The sequence below is a fragment of the Filicampus tigris genome, chromosome 17, assembly GCF_054856515.1.
Source record: "Filicampus tigris isolate MCC_2025a chromosome 17, RoL_Ftig_1.0, whole genome shotgun sequence".
Classification (NCBI taxonomy): Eukaryota; Metazoa; Chordata; class Actinopteri; order Syngnathiformes; family Syngnathidae; genus Filicampus; species Filicampus tigris.
Genome location: NC_141233.1, coordinates 2,354,230 through 2,372,080, shown reverse-complemented (window position 1 = coordinate 2,372,080; position 17,851 = coordinate 2,354,230). Strand labels below are relative to the sequence as shown.

General features: G+C 40.6%; 1 protein-coding gene across 1 annotated transcript; it reads right to left on the bottom strand.

The window, feature by feature from the left end:
- Positions 1-3,364: 3,364 nt before the first annotated feature.
- msantd2 (Myb/SANT DNA binding domain containing 2) lies at positions 3,365-14,757 on the bottom strand. Its single transcript, XM_086013310.1, has 4 exons — positions 14,235-14,757; positions 9,982-10,237; positions 9,831-9,894; positions 3,365-5,475 (listed from the first exon to the last, which is right to left on the bottom strand). The coding sequence occupies exons 1-4, from the start codon at positions 14,661-14,663 to the stop codon at positions 4,569-4,571; spliced, it is 1,656 nt and encodes a 551-aa protein (XP_085869436.1). The 5' UTR covers positions 14,664-14,757; the 3' UTR covers positions 3,365-4,568.
- Between the last annotated feature and the right edge of the window lie 3,094 nt (positions 14,758-17,851).

The window sequence follows — 17,851 nt, the reverse complement described above, 5'->3', positions numbered from 1 at the left end:
CTTCCTGAATATGGCATCATGGAAGCTGTAGGCTTTTTGTTTAGAAGATGAAAAAACACCAAACTAACAAAGTGGAACATGACTGACACATTTGCTGCCATTGATATATGTCTGTAGACAGAGAGACTTTATTGTGATTTATACAACAATAAAGTAAAAATTGCATTTATTCTTTAAAAAAAATATGTTGCAAATGTCTCACTCTTTTGGGGCACGTATCGTTAAAAAGGAGCGTATAATTAAAAAAAAAGTTTATTAAAAGTAAATTCAAAATATTTCAAAATTCAAAATAAGTAATAGTTGGTGTTAATCCTAAAGACCTCAATATACACTGGAAGCGTTCATACACATTTAATTTATTCTAAATCAACTAATGATCAATTCAATTCAAATCAATTAACATTTGTAATCTGGTGACAGAGAAGTCATCATGAATGATATCCCTACCAGGCATTGGGACAATATGGTAACAATTTAAACCTTACTCTTTCGACAAGTCATCTTTGACACAGTACCGTATAAAAGTCTGTGCATATACCCCATTTGGGTCATTTTTGCACCCAGTTCTTTTTCAATGATAGCACTTGCCTACAACTCTGTGGTCGCATGGATAAACTGCAAAGTCCAGTGTTCCACGCTGAAGAAATAATATTCATCCAGATCAGCTTTAATTGCTGTAGGCCTTTTCGCAGCCTCCCTGACAGGTTCTCTACTCATCAATTTTGGAGCGACGTCTAATTTTTGGTAATGTCATGTCACTGTTGTTCTATATTTTCTCCACTTGACGATGGCTGCCTTCACTGTGTTCCATGCTTTGGAAATTATTTTGTATCTTTTTCCTGCTACATTAAGATAATTTCAATAATATGGCTTTGGTGTAAAATGATACAATATTAGGAGAATCCGAACTAGAATAACCCTCCCCAAAGACTTTTTACAGTGTATCTGTAAAATGTTTTATAATCATATTTAAAGAATGAACTAAATTTCCCTCTCTCCACGTCTTGAAAACAGTTTTTGATCATTTACAAATAATTCAAAAATAACGGTAGAAATCTTGTACTTAGTTATGTACAGTCTTTGCCCAATACTTTGCTGAATTACAGCCTCAAGTCTTTCTTTCAATACAGTATAATGCAGCCACAAACTTGGCACACCTAACATTGGCAGTTTTACCTGTTCCTCTTTGCAGCACCATCAGGTTGGGTCGGGAGCATCGATGCGCAACCACTTTCAAATCTCGAGATGTTTAATTGGATTCAAGTCTGCTCTGGCCGGGCCGCTGCATCAAACCTGACGACTCTCCCAGTTCCTGCTGCCAAAAACGATCCCAACAGCATGATGCTGTCACCACAATGCTTCATAGAGGGGTGGTGTTGGCCAAGTAACGAGCGGCGACTGGATTCCTTCAAACATGAGTTCAAATCTTTCAGCCTCATCAGACCAGACGGTTGTCCTTCTTGAAGGTTCTCCACTTTCCACAGAGGACCACTGACAGAGGGATCATTGGGTTCTTGGTAATCTCCTAGACCAAGATCCTTCTTCTCTGATCACTCAGTTTAGACACTCTAGAAAGTTTTTTGGGTCCCAAATGTCTTAGATTTACAGACACTGTGCTCATTGGGACCTTCAAAGCAGCAGAACATTTTCTGACCCTTCCCAGATCTGAGCCTCAAGACAATTATGTCTCTGAGCTCTACAGACAACTCCTTTTAACTTCATGCTTGCTTTGGGCTCTGACCTTATTGTGTTCCTTTCCAAATCATGTCTAATCAGCTGAGTTTATTACAGGTGGACTCCAGTTAAGATAAACAAACATACTGTATCAAGGTTGAAAACAGGATGAACCTCATGCAAAGGCTGTGAATCCGAATGCCTAATTTATTTGTGATAAATTTGCACAAATCTAAAAACATTTTCCACATTGCCATTATGGGCTACTTTGAGGAAGAGATGAATGTAATCAATTTTGGAATAAGGTGGCAAAAATGGTGGGAAAAGGTAAGCACTGCAAGTCATTTCCCAATGTACTGTATAACCACTGGAGGTACAGCAGCCAATCAAGGCTACAATTTTCACAATTACACACACGCCCACAGTCACTGTGTGGCAAATAAATGTCAGTGCCCAATTTATTGTTTTTAACAATGACAGTGACCTACACATGACAACAACCAAGAACAAGGTATCAACCAATAAAATTGAAAACACTGTTGACTGGTACTGCAGACCAAAACAGATAAACAGCGCAAGTTTTCAAAAGCTGGAATGCACATATATACTATATATTTATATAAGTTAATTTCAATATAAGGTAGATTTAATATCTATACTGTATATACAGTACATTTATTTGTATGCAGATAAAGAGGAGAGAATAAACCTGTATGTTTTCCCTTTCTTTGAATCTACTCCGCACAGTCCTTTGCTGGCACATTGCACATAAAATTCAGGAATTATTTTCATAAAAAAACTATATGACTTACGGTTGACTTTTCAGGTTTTGTAGTCACTCAGTATGAAAACAAATAAGACAATTATTACCAATCCACAAGAATTTGTATATTTGAAGTTGTACTTTGCAGTGAGGCTGACTTACATGGCATTGGAGCCATCCATTTCAAGTGCTTATTTTCCATACAGGGTCATTGATGAGCTGAGTGGGAAGCGGGGTACACCTTAGCCCAGTGGTCGCCCACCACAGGTCCAAGGACTGACTGGTATGGTACCAGGATACACTGATCTACTTAAATTCATAAGAGATCCCCATATAAGCACCCCTCCCCCAACCCGACCACGCCCACCTAAAACGGATGGATGCCAGTCTGAGAAACATCAGTTGGACCATGAACCTGTCTGTGGCAGAAAAAAGGTTGATCACCACCGACCTAGGCTGTTCGCCAGTCACTCTCACAGGAAACATAAACTAACAACCGTTCACATACACATACACGCCCGCGGGCAAGTAAAAGTATTCAATTAACCTAGCTTGCATGTTTTTGGAATGTGAGAGGATACCAGACTACCTAAAGAATACTTATGTAACCTTAAAGCGGACGTCAACCTAAACATGAATATTTTCTAGGCAGGCCCACTAAGTTGAAACGCGGCATTCTGATTAATATTGGGTTTGTGGAATATGAGTTAAGCAGCAAAATCCACCCGTTTTCAGCCATCTCAGGGGGCGGCCATTTTGTCACTTCTGCCGACTGAAAATGACATCATAGATGTTCAGGGCTCAGGTAAGGACCAATCACGGCTAAGCTTCGGAAAACAGGTCAGCCGTGATTGGTCCTTACCTGAGCCCTGAGAATCTGTGATGTCATTTTCAGTTGACAGAAGTGACAAAATGGCCATCCCCTGAGATGGCTAAAAAAGAGTGGATTATTCCACAAACGCAATATTAATCAGAATGCCTTGTTTCAACCCGTGGGCCTGCATAGAACACATTCTTGGAAAAAATACGTTTGGATTGACTTCCACTTTAAGGTTACATAAGTATTCGTTCATTGTCATGTCATTTTCAGTCGACAGGTGACAAAATGGCCGCCCCAGAGATGGCTAAAAACAGGTGGATTAAATCTTATTCCACAAACGCAATAGTTATCGGAATGTCAACTAATGGGCCTGCATAGAACATATTCTTGAAAAATATATGTGTGGGTTGACTTCCCCTTCAAGTAAAATCTTGGAATGTGGAAAAAAAATGTAAAGAAAATTTCGATTCAAAGACTGTTCTAATAGCTTTCTTTTAACCTGGAATACGATGATTTTCCTGTAAGACAACTGTTGAACGATACACCAAAGGCATGCAATTAATATGGTATTTAAGTTTCGTGTTGCAAAGTGTGCAAATTATATTGGATTTCGTCAATGAGCCGTCAAGCAACTTTTTAAAGTAAAACTACGTCAAAGTCAGTCTTTGCGACAGTCCTCAAAATTTGGCTGCAAAGTGAGCAAAGGTCAGCTGCCACAGAAAGTACATAAAACTGAATTAACTGAGTAATTTTTTTTTAAGCCGTTATAAAATTTAAATTATTCTCCATGGTTAATGTTTTAACTTTGACAGGGCAGTAACTGCAGTTAAACATCTGTATGAACAATGCTTCATACAGATATGACTTCATCCCCAGTGAGCACTCTAAGGTCCTACCTGCATCCAAATTGTAGTTTCAAAGATTCCTATTGACACATATATGGTTTTAATTAAGGCCCCACAGTTCATTAGTCTGTTTAAAGGTAGTTTTAGCAATAGTAAACTGATATCTGTTATGGTCCCCTTTTTGTACCTCACTGCTAATTCTACTGAGGTAGACCGATACATCCTTAAATTGCCATTTACCTCACATTCATTGTGATAAAACAAGTAACACAGCATTTGTGTAAATTTGTAAAGTGCAATAAATAAGAGTTACAGCTTTTTAAATGTTCAAAATTCCCAAGTCAAAACATCGACCCATATTTTGGATTATTAATTTGAGTCTTTAAGCCCAATCACAACGTAACTGGCAACCTTAGCTTGGTGCATCTTCCTCTCCTTTCTAAACAGACGTCCAAAACGTGGTAGATTAAAATGGTCCATTGTTGTTGTACTTCAAAGAATAACCAATAGCAGTTTCCAGGCACTCCACTAAGGAACCTGCAGACAGGAAGTCCAGATCCACCTCTATAAATTTGATGTAAATGGGTAAACACCTAGCTGAGCCTCTACCACCGTCAGAATCATTTAAGACGCAGCTGCGGCAGTTCTCTCGCAAAAAATGGGTCACTAAGGAGGGCTCACTTTGGAAGTAGTGTTTTGCGGAAATCTGAAAATTCTGTAAGAGACACTGTTGAATGGTCCTATCTTCAGCAATGCCAAGGTAGCAATAAGTGACTTTAGTCCCAGTGCTGTCACTATTCCCTGCTCCTTCTCCATCAATGTGACTTTGTGCCCAATTCTCAGACTCACATTGAGGTAAGCTACAGTTCTGAATATCACTTTGGGGAGACGTCCGACCTGATGACGCCGCCTCATAACCGATAGCGTAGAGTCCATATGTCTTTGGGATATCCCTAGGTAGGGTGTAGTGGGATGTGGACATACTACATCCTGCTTCTCTTGACGTTGACACTGGGAGCCAGTCCACCTCCATGTGCAGCTCGAGGCAGCGTGCTTCACTGATGGTAATGTCCAGGAACTTGTAGTAGACATTCTTCCAGTTCATCTTTTGAACTTTGGTCATAATGGTTTTGCCCTCAGGCTTCTCTGGATTGAAGAATTCACGAAGCCTCTTTCCCAGTGGTACCTGTGAACTTAGCTCGGCATAATGGTAACGCACATCTTCTCGCCAACGGGTGTCATAGCCGATGCCGAAGATGGCGAGCTTGTTCGAGAGGTGCAGGCGTGAAAACTCGGTCCAAGTCTGAAAGTGTTCCCATTTGAGCTGCACTGACTCCAGGATACGTATCAGCGTCTGCATCATGTCCTTTTTTCTGCAAAAAAAGAGAATCAGGCTTAGACCAGTGCCCATTTTAATTGCCATTTTTGTCTTCAAAATTACCTGATGGTCAAGTTAGCCTGAAGGATTTCATACTGAAGGATCAATTAAGGGATTTTATTAAATCATACCATCTAAAATAAAAGATAACAGTCATCCATCAATCCATTCTTCATCTTTTTGGACTTCCATAGTGTGCAAATGCATTTTCCTTTTCTTTCCATTTTTTTGGGGGGTTACTTTTATTGAATGAAATAAATGCTGACTAAGAGCATCATTGCTCTAGTTTTACTTTTGTGTGTGTGTGTGTCTTTTTTTACACGTTAATGTCCAGAGCCTGAGCGTGGCCATGGCTCAGCTGTCAGCACTCCAGAATGCAGTGGTGCGCCTCCTTGAGGGATCAGCAGGATGTCAGGCAAACCCTTCTTCTGCCCATTTTTAAAACTCATCTTAAAACACATTTTTATTCGATGGCTTTTAACTCACTATGACACTTGTCATTGTTTTAGTGTATGATGCCTGCAGTATTTGTGTTTTTATCTCATTCACTGCCAGACATTTTGAGACCCTCTTTTACCCTAACGTTTGAAAAAAATTCCTGGGATTGAGTGGCTGGACTGTGAAAAGACAAGTACATTCGTCAATGGCAGTGAATTAGTTAATTTATAGTTTTCACTGTCTTTGTTATTGTATGACTGATTTTTATTCTATACACAGCATTTTGTATGCAGCAATGGTTTGTAGAAATTTGCTATTCATGGTCTGGCTCAGGGCTTCTGTATTAAAAAAAGTAGCCTCAAAAAGGGCAAAAAGGCCTAAAAAAAAATCATCATTCATTCTTGATTCCTTTGGCACCACCTAGTGGTATAACGCAGACAGATTGGGGTCAAAAACCATGAACCATGTTGGTTATAATGTAACTCACTGTTACAACTGCATTATTTTTGTTGATAGCACTTCCATCTCTCTGTTAAGGGGAAAGTCAACCCAAACATATTTTTTTCAAGAATATGTTCTATGCACGCCCACTATTTGAAACAAGGAATTCTGATTAATATTGCGTTTGTGGAATGTGAGTTAAGCAGCAAAATCCACCCATTTTTAGCCATCTCAGGGCGCAGCCATTTTGTCACTTCTGTTGGATAAAAATTTGATCAAAGTTGCTCAGGGCTCAGATAACGACCAATCATGGCTCAGAAAACAGGTGAGCTGTGATTGGTCGTTACCTGAGCCCTGAGCAACTGTGATGTCATTTTCAGTCAACAGAAGTGACAAAATGCCCCAGAGACGGCTAAAAACAGGTAGATTATCTCTTATTCCACAATTCTACAATTCACCAGAATGCCTTGTTTCAACTATTGGGCCAGCATATAACATATTCTTGAAAAAGATATGTTTGGGTTGATTTCCTCTTTAATGAAAGAAAAATATCAACAATAAAAGAAATAGGCAGCACGGTGTTTCGGGTTTTTTTGCCAATATGCTTCCTGTATCTGCTTTTTTTAAGACACTCTGAACGGCTCAATTATGATTTTTCCAAATTCGACCTGGGTCACTTCCATACGAGGTCCTAGATCAAACACGTATCCGATCTTTTCCAATGCGACGGTAGTCTGAACGGCCAGGTCGCATATATCCAACATTGACGTCATCTGGAGCCCAAAATGCGCTCCGCTCAGGCAGCAAAGTGCTAGCAGCAGGGGATCGAATCTGCAAAGTTTTGAGTAACACTAATGACTTTATATTTGAGTTTAATTTATCCCACTTGAAACATGAAGCACGGTGGTCCACTTGTTAGCACGTCCACCTCACAGTTCAGAGGTCATGGGTTCGATCCCGGCCCGGCCTCCCTGTGTGGAGTTTGCATGTTCTCCTCGTGCCTGCGTGGGTTTACTCCGGTTTCCTCCCAAATTGCAAAAACATGCATGGTAAGTTGATTGAACACTCTAAATTGCCCCAGGTGTGATTGTGAGTGCGGTTGTTTGTTTGTCTGTGTGCCCTGCGATTGGCTGGAAACCAATTCAGGGTGTCACCCGCCTACTGCCCTAAGGCAGCTGGGATAGGCTCCAGCACGCCCCGCGACCCTTGTGAGGATAAGGTATATGGATAATGGATGGATGGATGAAACATGAAGCATAAAGTCGGACATTTATGGGCGATCGTAGTAATTCAGCCACGGCTCAAATCGATTCATTTCTTTTACGCACGGTTATGACGTCATCGTTAGTGACGTCTCCATGAAATGAGATATTAAAGCGTCGCCTCGTGATTTTCCCAAAATACTGTATTTACTTCTACCTCCTACCTAATGGCTTTACTGTAGAGATGCCGTGACACGCTGGATCACATTTACTTCCGCAAATACAACATCGGGAGTGACGTCGACTGTCTCTTCTTCGACGCATGCGGGTCAGTTTGGTGACGCATGTGTTCATACAGCAGAAAAGACCAGGTCACATTTAAAATGTAATATGAACGCTTACACAAAAAATTTAGATTTTTTTTTTTTTTTTTTAAATCCGAATTGAGCATGAAGACCTGTGGTGTGAACCTAGCCTAAGACCATGTCCAAGCAGCTTGGTGTTCCTGTGACTACAGTTGCACATTATTCCGAAATTTGCAATCCACAAGACTGTAGTCAACCTCTCTGGACACGGCCGCAAGAGGAAAATTGAAGACAAAGTGAAGATAAATTAAAGCCGAACTTCAAGGTCAAGGTACATGAGTGTCAGATCGCACCATCCTTTGTTATGTCAGGCAAAATGGCCTCCATGGGAGACGACCAAGGAGGACACCGCTGTTGAAAATTAATCAGAAAAGAAATTGCCAGACTGCATGCTGATAAGACATAAAGCTTCTGGGAGAGTGTCTTCTGGACTGATGAAACAAAACTGGAAGTTTTTGGCAAGCCACATCAGTTCTATGTTAACCCATTAAGGCATAATCACATTTCTACAACTAGAGCTGGAGCGCTGTTGCGTCTTTCTACCCTTAAAGCCTGGCGAGCATATATGCTATTTTCTTTTTTTTTCTTTTTTATCCAATTCTCGGTCTCTTAACCAATAAAATGCATCAGAATATACACATGACGGTGTCGTGAGTCCGCAGAGGATGTTCTGGAATTCTTTTGAATCATAATGGCGGACGCCGTCGATCGCGGGAGCTCTGAAATTAGTCATGGCGGTGATATAGACAACGTGTTTGTGGACTTTGAACGAGTGGAATCAGTCGAACGTGATATAGTATATGGTTATGATTTATGTTTGTAAACAATGACAATATTGACGGCTTTTTAACAGAATAGAGGATGGTAATCATCACTCGATTTTTAAATCAAAAATAGTGCTTCTCTTGCACTGACACTTTATTTTTACATCTTTGATTGAAACAGTAAAGATTAATAAACTCGGGCCTGTGTGAAAGTCACGTCTAAAGTCTCAAATTCTTTTGGAATTATGTTTCTATCTACTACTGGGGCTGAGATTATTTTGCAGGTGTTGAATTTCTGGAGAAACTTCATGTTTTCCAGGGTAATTCCAAAGACGATGTTAAAATTATAAAAATGAGTAGGGTTGCAGCTATCAATTATTTTGGTATTCGGATATCTTACTAAATTCCATTGAGTAATCAGTATTTGCTTGGTTAAAGATACAGAAGACAAAAAAAACACATTTCCACTTAAAAATGAACGGCCAACTGGTTTTAATTTTTAGATAATCAACATTTTATAATTAAAATTTAAACTGTACATTGCAGCACACTATTTTCCTCTCTAGAAACATTAGTAAGAATTTAGATAAATCTCTCCCCTTAGATTTTGGTCTTGGTCTATCAGACGAAGTTACGACAGAACCACATTGGCTATTTTGTGGTAAAAAACAACGCACCTAAGAAAGCAGAAAAAGAAAATTAAAAGAGACAATTAAAAAAAAACAACACTTGAATTTGAATTTTCCCACCAGTTTTCTGAGTTTGGTCATGCAACGTTAGCGAGCTGAGCTGTGATTGTTCATTACCTGAGCTGTGAGCAACTGTGATGTCACTTTCAGTTGACAGCGTGGCAAGTGGCAAAATGGCGCCCCCTGAGATACATAAAAACTGGTGGATTTTGCTGCTTAATTCATGCTGCACAAACCCAACATTAATCAGAATGTAGAGTTTAGACTATTGGGGCCGCATAGAACATATTATTGTAAAGAAAATGTGTACCTTGATTTCCCCTTTAAATAGTCAGGATTATTTTCTAAAGTCACAGAGAACACAGCGGGAGGACCAAAAACACGGGTTGCCTATCCCTGTCCTACATCATTCACAACTTTAAAAAACACTAAAATAATCAATTTTCCTTACTGGATTTGCTCTGAGAGCTCTGCTTGAATCTGAAGAGCTCTGCTTTTCGGCATATGTATTTCTTCTGCAGAAAAAAACAAAAAACAAAAATCACCTAGGTTGAAATTCACTACTATTCTATTCTTGTGTGCCTACCTGGCCCAATACCTACCGGCGTCCATGTCTCCCTCCTGGAAAGCTGAATCAAGCACCTGGTTGCACCAGTCCTCCTGTGAGAAGTCTTCCAAGGTGCTGCCATCAGACTCCATCTCCTGGTAAAGTCCACTGCTGTTGATCAACACCGGCGCACAGGTCTGGGAATCCCAGCCTCCCTGACCAAACACCTTCTCCAGTTGCTCTATAGTGTAGCTGCTCTTCCTCTTGCCGATGCCATGCTCCTTCACACGACTGTAGCAACGGCGAAGTGTCTGTGAGGTGGGAGAAATCTTGAAGTTAGTACAGCAATCCCCTCGGGACTGGGACCGGGCCTTGATGTAAATACCGGGGGGAAATGTGAGTTACTAACACCCCCATGTATCACTTCAGCTTACAGTAGTTCCTTGGCCATCTTGTGGCATCTCCGAGCTATTTGACAAGGCTTTGCTACCATCATGTGGCATTTTAGGGTATTTCAGGGCAGAAAATAGCAAATAGGGCTAGTCTTTCAGGAACTAACTGATGGAATTTTTGCCAGTAGTGAATCACGACTAGGCTAAACTAATTTGCCGTCACATACATATCATATACAGTAGACACAGGTAGCCCCATTAAACATCATATATAATTTAGACATCACCTCGGGCACTGAATAGTATGTCTCTCACTGCCTTATTGGATGTGGAAAAGTGAAGCGTCAAGACTGAACATGACTTTTGACAGTATTTGGTCATTATACACTACTCACAAAAAGTTAGGGATGAGTAATTGACATTTTTTGTTGTGGTGTACCCGACATTGTTGTTAACTTTTGTTTCAATTAATAGTTTGAGATGAGCAAATTACCAGTGCATCCTTCTACTTAAATGTCCTACTTTCATGATATATGATACCACCGTAATGTGAATTTTTTACATTTTCCATAAATTTCACCTGAAAGTCAGATATCCCTAACTTTTTGTGAGTAGTGTAACTTCTTTTTGCAAATATAAAGTAATTTGCAGACTGGCTAAAACTGTACTAAGAAATCTAGATTGTCCATAATACTGTACTGTCAATTTCTACAGGGAACTCTGGGCATCCGAATAAATAAAAATGTCCTTTTTAATGCCCCGAAGTAGCTTTTCTGATTGTTGTGAGTTGCTGTGTGCTATGTATGATTCACAAAGATAACGTGGGGAAAAAGCAGTGGGAAACAGCTGTCAAGGGAAGGGAATGGTATCTGCTCATCTGTTTCCATTGATTGCTATGAGTAGTCAAATTGATATAAATCACTTCATTTCAAAACAATTAATCAAATCATCTTGTGGGGTCAGGTTGCAGAGCAGAAACCCAAGTAGAGAAGGCCAGGCTTCGCTCTCCCCAGCCATTTTGTCCAGCTCTGACGGGGTGAGGTTCACCTCTTTGTGAAAAACTGCGTGAGAAAATTGTCGAACAGTTTAAGGACAATGTTCCTCAAAGTACAATTGCAAGGAATTTCATCATCTACGGTCTATAATATCATTACAAGGTTCAGAGAATCAGGAGAAATCTGCATGTAAGCGGCAAGGCCAAAAACCAACATTGAATGCCCATGACCTTCGATCCCTCAGGTGACACTGCACAAAAAACTGACATTAATGTGTAAAGGATATCACCACGTGAGCTTAGGAACACTTCAGAAAACCAATCTCAGTAAATACAGTTTGGCGCTACATCCGCAAGTGCAATTTAAAACTTGAATATGCAAAGCAAAAGCCCTGCGACTAGCTGGCGATCAGTTCGGGGTGTAGTCTGCCTTTCGCCCATAGTCAGCTGGGATAGGCTTCAGCACCTCCCCGCGACCTTGTACAGGATAAGCGGTTTGGAAGATGACATGAGGGATGTCATGTCCTCCGGGCCAAAGAGGAAAAGAACCACCTGGACTGTTATGGACGCAAAGTTCAAAAGACAGCATCCGTGATGGTATGGCGCATTATGAAGCGTAAAATACAACAACGGAGACCCGGACTGTTTAAAGGCTGAAGCTGTATATCAAGCAAGAACGGAAAATAATTCCACATACAAAGCTTCAACAATTAGTGTCCTCAGTTCCCAAATGTTTATTTGAATCTTGTTAAATGAAAAGGTGATGTAACACAGGGGTAAACATGACCCTGTTGCAGCTTTTTTGGAACGTGTTGCAGCCATAATATTCTAAATTAATGATTATATGCTAAAAATGCACAAAACAGTTTATCGTTTTGAACATTAAATATGTTGTCTTTGTAGTATACTCAATTAAATATAGGTTGAACATGATTTGGAAATAATATGATAGTTTTTATTTATGTGTAACACAACGTCCCAACCTCATTGGAATTGGGTTTGTTCATGCGGTATATGACTATGACTGTCAACACATCCGGAATTTGTAGTTGACAAACCCCTCTTAGGTAAAGCCATGCTTCAAATCCAAATTCATATTTTCTGTAGCTTCCAACACTAATTTCATGAATTTTATTAACTACAGATGCCTCCTAACTGTGATATAATTGTTCCTTATGATGCATATTAATATATTGTCATTATGTTTGCCTTATTTGCTGTGTTTTACCACATTCATTTTACTTTACGATTGTACAGCATATTACTTTATTGAAAGGAGGCTTTCAGATTATTTTCTGTTTAAAATTGTAATTTATGTTAATTGAAGTTTTCAAACAATAATGTTTCTTTGTGACACTGACATTTACCTATTGTTTCGTGTGTGAATGGAAATACTTAACTAATCAGTTTGAAATAATTACCATCAGTGTTATGTTGTCTGATTCCATGTTTAGAAAGCTTTATATTGGTAATACTTTTGAAAATGAGATAGCCCTTCATTTTCACTTCTTTTAATAAACGGTCATCAACTTCCTTTGTTACAGGAACATTATACTTACATTACTGCAAAACCTAAAAGGTCTATCTAATAATACTATTTTAAAGGGGATGTCAACCCCCCAAAATTCTTTGCAATATGTTATAAAAGGTCTATCTAATAATACTAGTTTAAAGAGGAAGTCATCCCCCCCAAAATTCTTTTCAATATGTTCTATGCTCCTTCACTTTTCTAAACATGGCATGCTGATTAATATTGCGTTTGTGGAATATGAGTTAAGTGGTAAAATCCATCCATTTTTGTCCATCTCGGGGGGAGGCCATTTTGTCACTTTCTGTCGATTGAAAATTATATCACAGTTGCTCAGTTCTCAGGTAAGACCAATCACGGTTCACAGGGGACACCCTGAATTGTTTGCCAGCCAATCGCAGGGCACACAGGGACAAACAAACATCCGCACTCACAATCACTCCTAGGGGCAATTTAGAGTGTCTAATCAACTTATCATGCATGTTTTTGGAATGTGGGTGGAAACCGGATCACCCGGAGAAAACCCACGCAGGCACGGGTAGAACATTCAAACTCCACACAGCGATGCCGGGATCAAACCCACGACCTCTGAACTGAGAGGCGGACGTGCTAACCAGTCGACCACCGTGCCACCTATTTCTTTTATTGTTGATATTTTTCTTTCATTAAAGTGGAAATCAACCCAAACATATCTTTTCCAAGAATATGTTCTATGCTGGCCCAATAGTTGAAACAAGGCATTCTGGTGAATTGTAGAATTGTGGAATAAGAGTTAATCCACCTGTTTTTAGCCATCTCTGGGGGTGGCAATTTTGTCACTTCTGTCGACTGAAAATGACATCACAGTTGCTCAGGGCACAGGTAACGACCAATCACAGTTCACCTGTTTTCTGGAGCGGAGCTGAGCCCTGAGCCACTGTCTATATCAGTCAACAGCAAGTGGTAAAATGGAGATGTACAAAAATGGGTGGATTTTACTGCTTAACTCATATTCCACAAACACAATGAATCATATGTAATGTAGATGAATGATTAATATTTCATATTTTACAATCGCACATACTATTTTTTTAATCAATTTACCTATCAAAATGTTATGTAAATTCTGTCCGTCATTCCCAACTACAGCAGTAGACAAAAAGGCCAAAATCATCATTCAGGACATTTTGCCTGTTTGTTTACTGTTGGCGCCACCCGGAAGTACGTGTGACGTCATGGTAAAAACGTCAACACAGTTAATCAAAGTCAAAATAAGGATTGGGGCCGTAATTAAGAACGAGTCTCAGTTCACGTGAACTGAATACAGTATTAAACCACTATCACCAGACAGAAGCACAGTGTGAAAACTCAGGTATTCTGATAAAGGAGTGTCTCCATAATCCTCTGCTGTGTACCTTCATCCTCTCCCGGCACTGAGACGGGGTCCTCTCGTAGCCCAACTCCGACAAGGCTCTGGACACCCGCTCGTACATGGCAGGGCCGGGGGCCTTACCGGTAAACATGGTACCCGCCACTTCCAACTGCTGCATCTTGGCCTCCGTCAGCCTCTCGTTCCCCCACACGGCGATGAGGGCGTTCGTTTCCGAAGGGGTCCACGACATACCCCGACAAGCGGTGTAGTTGTTGGAGGATGAGGCCGCCGACCGAGCAGCGGCCCCAGAGCCCACGTTCAACGGCGAGAAGCGGTTGGGTGTGGAGGGACCGGAGTGGTACTGGTTACTGTCACTCAAATCCTCCGACTCTGGGGATGGCACCTCGGTTTTCGGTATCTTTAACGGCCTCGATAGTTCTGGTGAATGTTCTGTGTTGCTGGACGCCGCCATGTTCACTCTGTTGCTAAGGTTGGTGGGAGGGAAGGCAACGCTCAGGCAGGCATGGACAAAAATGCGGCGCGGAACCCATGGATGATGCTCAGGTCGAGGCTGATGCGACAAAAAGCATCCGTTCATTGCCTTGAAATTGCACCAAAAAAGCGCGTTCATGTTGTGCCTTCGATACGCAGCAGATGTTTCGTTTTGTTTTATTTCGAATAAGCACAAATTGTTTTTTTGTCAGATGCATCATAACTCTTGGTTTTGTGTGTAAGGGATTTATACAGGAGGAGGAAAAATGAGACTGCAGATGAAGCAGAATCAAAGGTCGTCATATAGTTTAACCTTCTCTTTTATTTCCTGACAGGTGTTGAAGTTTGGGAAAATGCATATAAAACAAACACAGACCCAATTATTAAACTGCTGGAAAAAGCTATTAGAAAATAGAATAAGGTTGGCTACAGAGAATTAACCAATCAATTATTTATAGGGTATATTATTTTAAAAATCATGGATAGGCTATTGTGTATTTGAAGACATTGTAAATGCTTTTTCGTGTAGTGAATGTCTTCCTGTTTGAAATCAAACATTCTTAAAATTAAGAGAAGGAAATTATAAATTTAAAAGGTTTATTTACGTAAACGTTTATTTATGTAAAATGAGGAACGACATAAAATACAGATGTCAGGGCCGCTGCTACCCCTTTGGGTGCCCTAAGATGAAAAGTCAGATGATGTGACGGGCACACTTGATGATGTCGTAATGTGTCCCCAAGGACGAGATGGTTCATCTTCACCTTTTTCAGCATGGGCCCTAGCAAACTCTAGGCACACTTTTTTTGTGCCTGCATGGGCTTTGGGAGAGGCTTCCTTCGTGGACATGCATGCCATTCCTCTCAAGTGTACGCCGTATTGTGTCACCGGAAATAGTCAGCTCAGTTTGGCTTTCTAATTCCTGAGATAACTGCAGTGAACTTGCATACCGATTTTCTTTGACCCTTCTCATCAGAAGACGCTGCTGTCGACTTGTTGACTTCCGTGGATGACCTGGACTTCTCTGCTTGATGGTTGCAGTTCCATCTTTTAAAAATTTTTGTCCCACTTTTGCAACCGTATTCTGACGGATAAGTAAAGCATTGCTGATCAGCAGCATTCTACTGTGATGTACCAAATGTTGTGAACACTAGGTGTGTAATATTGATATCCATCCATCCATCCATCCATTATCTACCGCTTATCCGAGGTCGGGTCACGGAGGCAGTAGCTTCAGCAGGGAAGCACAGACTTCCCTCTCCCCAGCCACAACTTCTAGCTCAGTGTTTTTCAAACTTTTTTGTTTTAAGGCACATTTATTTCATTGAAAAAATCCCACGGCACACTGCCAGCTTTAACAATATAAGAGTTATATTGTTTATATAAGCATTTCTTAACATTGAAGAATGACGTTTTATTATAACGTCTTGAATAGGAATGAAATAAACACAAAGAAAAAAGTATCTTATAATGTTTCATATTGATACTTAGTGTGAAACCTGGGCCTGTTTGGAAAAACATGCGTCACTAATTCGCTTGTCTCTAAACAAGGACAATTAGCTACCTGCTGCTGCTGCTGCCACCTGCTCGTATGGAAGAGTACTACAATATAGTAAAGACATGATTACGCTGCCAGGCGCTAGACCGCACAAATTACATCATTTCCCACGGCACACCTGACATCCCTCACACTGTGTGAAGAACCTTGGCGTCATTTTTGACTCTGAGCTCAGTTTTATTCCTCATATTAAAAATGTAACCAAGATTGGTTTTTATCACCTTAAGAATATCGCCAGAGTCCGCCCGTTTCTCTCTCAGGCTAACACGGAAGTGCTGATGCATGCCTTTATTTCCTGTCGTTTAGATTACTGTAATGCCCTGCTCTCTGGCCTCCCGAAAAAGAGCATTTCACCACTGCAACTACTGCAGAATTCAGCCGCTCGGGTGCTGACGAGAACCAGAGGGCGGGAGCACATTACGCCAGTTTTGAAATTGCTGCATTGGCTCCCTGTGTGTTTCAGGATCGATTTTAAAGTACTTTTATTAGTTTATAAATGTGTTAATGGTCTTGGGCCATCTTATTTATCTGATTTGCTTTTATCATACCAGCCCTCGCGGATCCTGAGGTCCTCTGGCGCCGGCCTTTTATTTATTCCAAGGGTGAGGACCAAAATGCATGGCGAGGCTGCATTCAGCCATTTTGGTCCTCACCTTTGGAATAGCCTGCCAGAGGATGTCAGGTCTGCAGAGACTGTTGATATTTTTAAGAGGAAGCTCAAGACACACCTTTTTAGTTTGGCTTTCAACAACTTTTAAATAATTTATCTTTTCTTTTGATTGAAGATAATTCTATGTTTTGCTTTGAATGTTTTAAAGCACTTTGAGTTGCATTTTTATGTATGAAAAGTGCTATATAAATAAAATGTGATTGATTGATTGATTGACAATATCTCACACACTAGTGTGCCGCGGCACAGAGTTCGAAAAACACTGTTCTCGCTCTTCCGGAGTGATCCTAAGGCATTCCCTGGCCAACCGGGAGCCTTAGTCTCTCCAGCATGTCCTGGGTCGTTCTCGGGGCCTCCTGCCTGTGGGGCATGCCCGGAACAGCTCACCGGGGAGACGTCCAGGAGGCATCCTAACCAGATGCCCGAGCCACCTCATCTGGCTCTTCTCAACGTATATGAGCAGCGGCTCGACTACCGGATGACTGAGCTTCTCACCCTCTAAGGGAGAGCCCAGACACGATGCGGAGGAAACCCATTTCGGGCAATTGTATCCGGGATCTTGTTCTTACGGTCACAACCCACAGCTCGTGACTATAGGGGAGGGTACGAGCTCCTTCATCACGACAGACCTATACAGAATCCGCATCACAGCAGATGCTGCACCAATCTGCCTATCGATCCCGTTTCATCCTGCCCTCACTCGTGAACATCTATCTATCTTTGTATGTATGTGTATATATACTGTGTGTGTGTGTATATATATATATATATATATATATATATATATATATATATATATATATATATATATATATATATATATATATATATATTGATGTTACTCTTACATGAAACGGACCTGTTTGGATTGGCAGTTTCAAAACTGAAAACTACATTCTCTGTTCACAAAATGTTGTATCTACAGAAACTCATTTCAACC

Excerpts from the sequence above, each read along its gene's own strand:
- msantd2 (XM_086013310.1), bottom strand. The coding sequence starts at position 14,663 with ATGGCGGCGTCCAGCAACACAGAACATTCACCAGAACTATCGAGGCCG. Across the intron at positions 10,238-14,234 it reads AGTGCCGGGAGAGGATGAAG|ACACTTCGCCGTTGCTACAG; the intron begins GTACACAGCAGA and ends CCCACCTCACAG. Across the intron at positions 5,476-9,830 it reads GAGCTCTCAGAGCAAATCCA|AAAAAAGGACATGATGCAGA; the intron begins GTAAGGAAAATT and ends CTTTTTTTGCAG.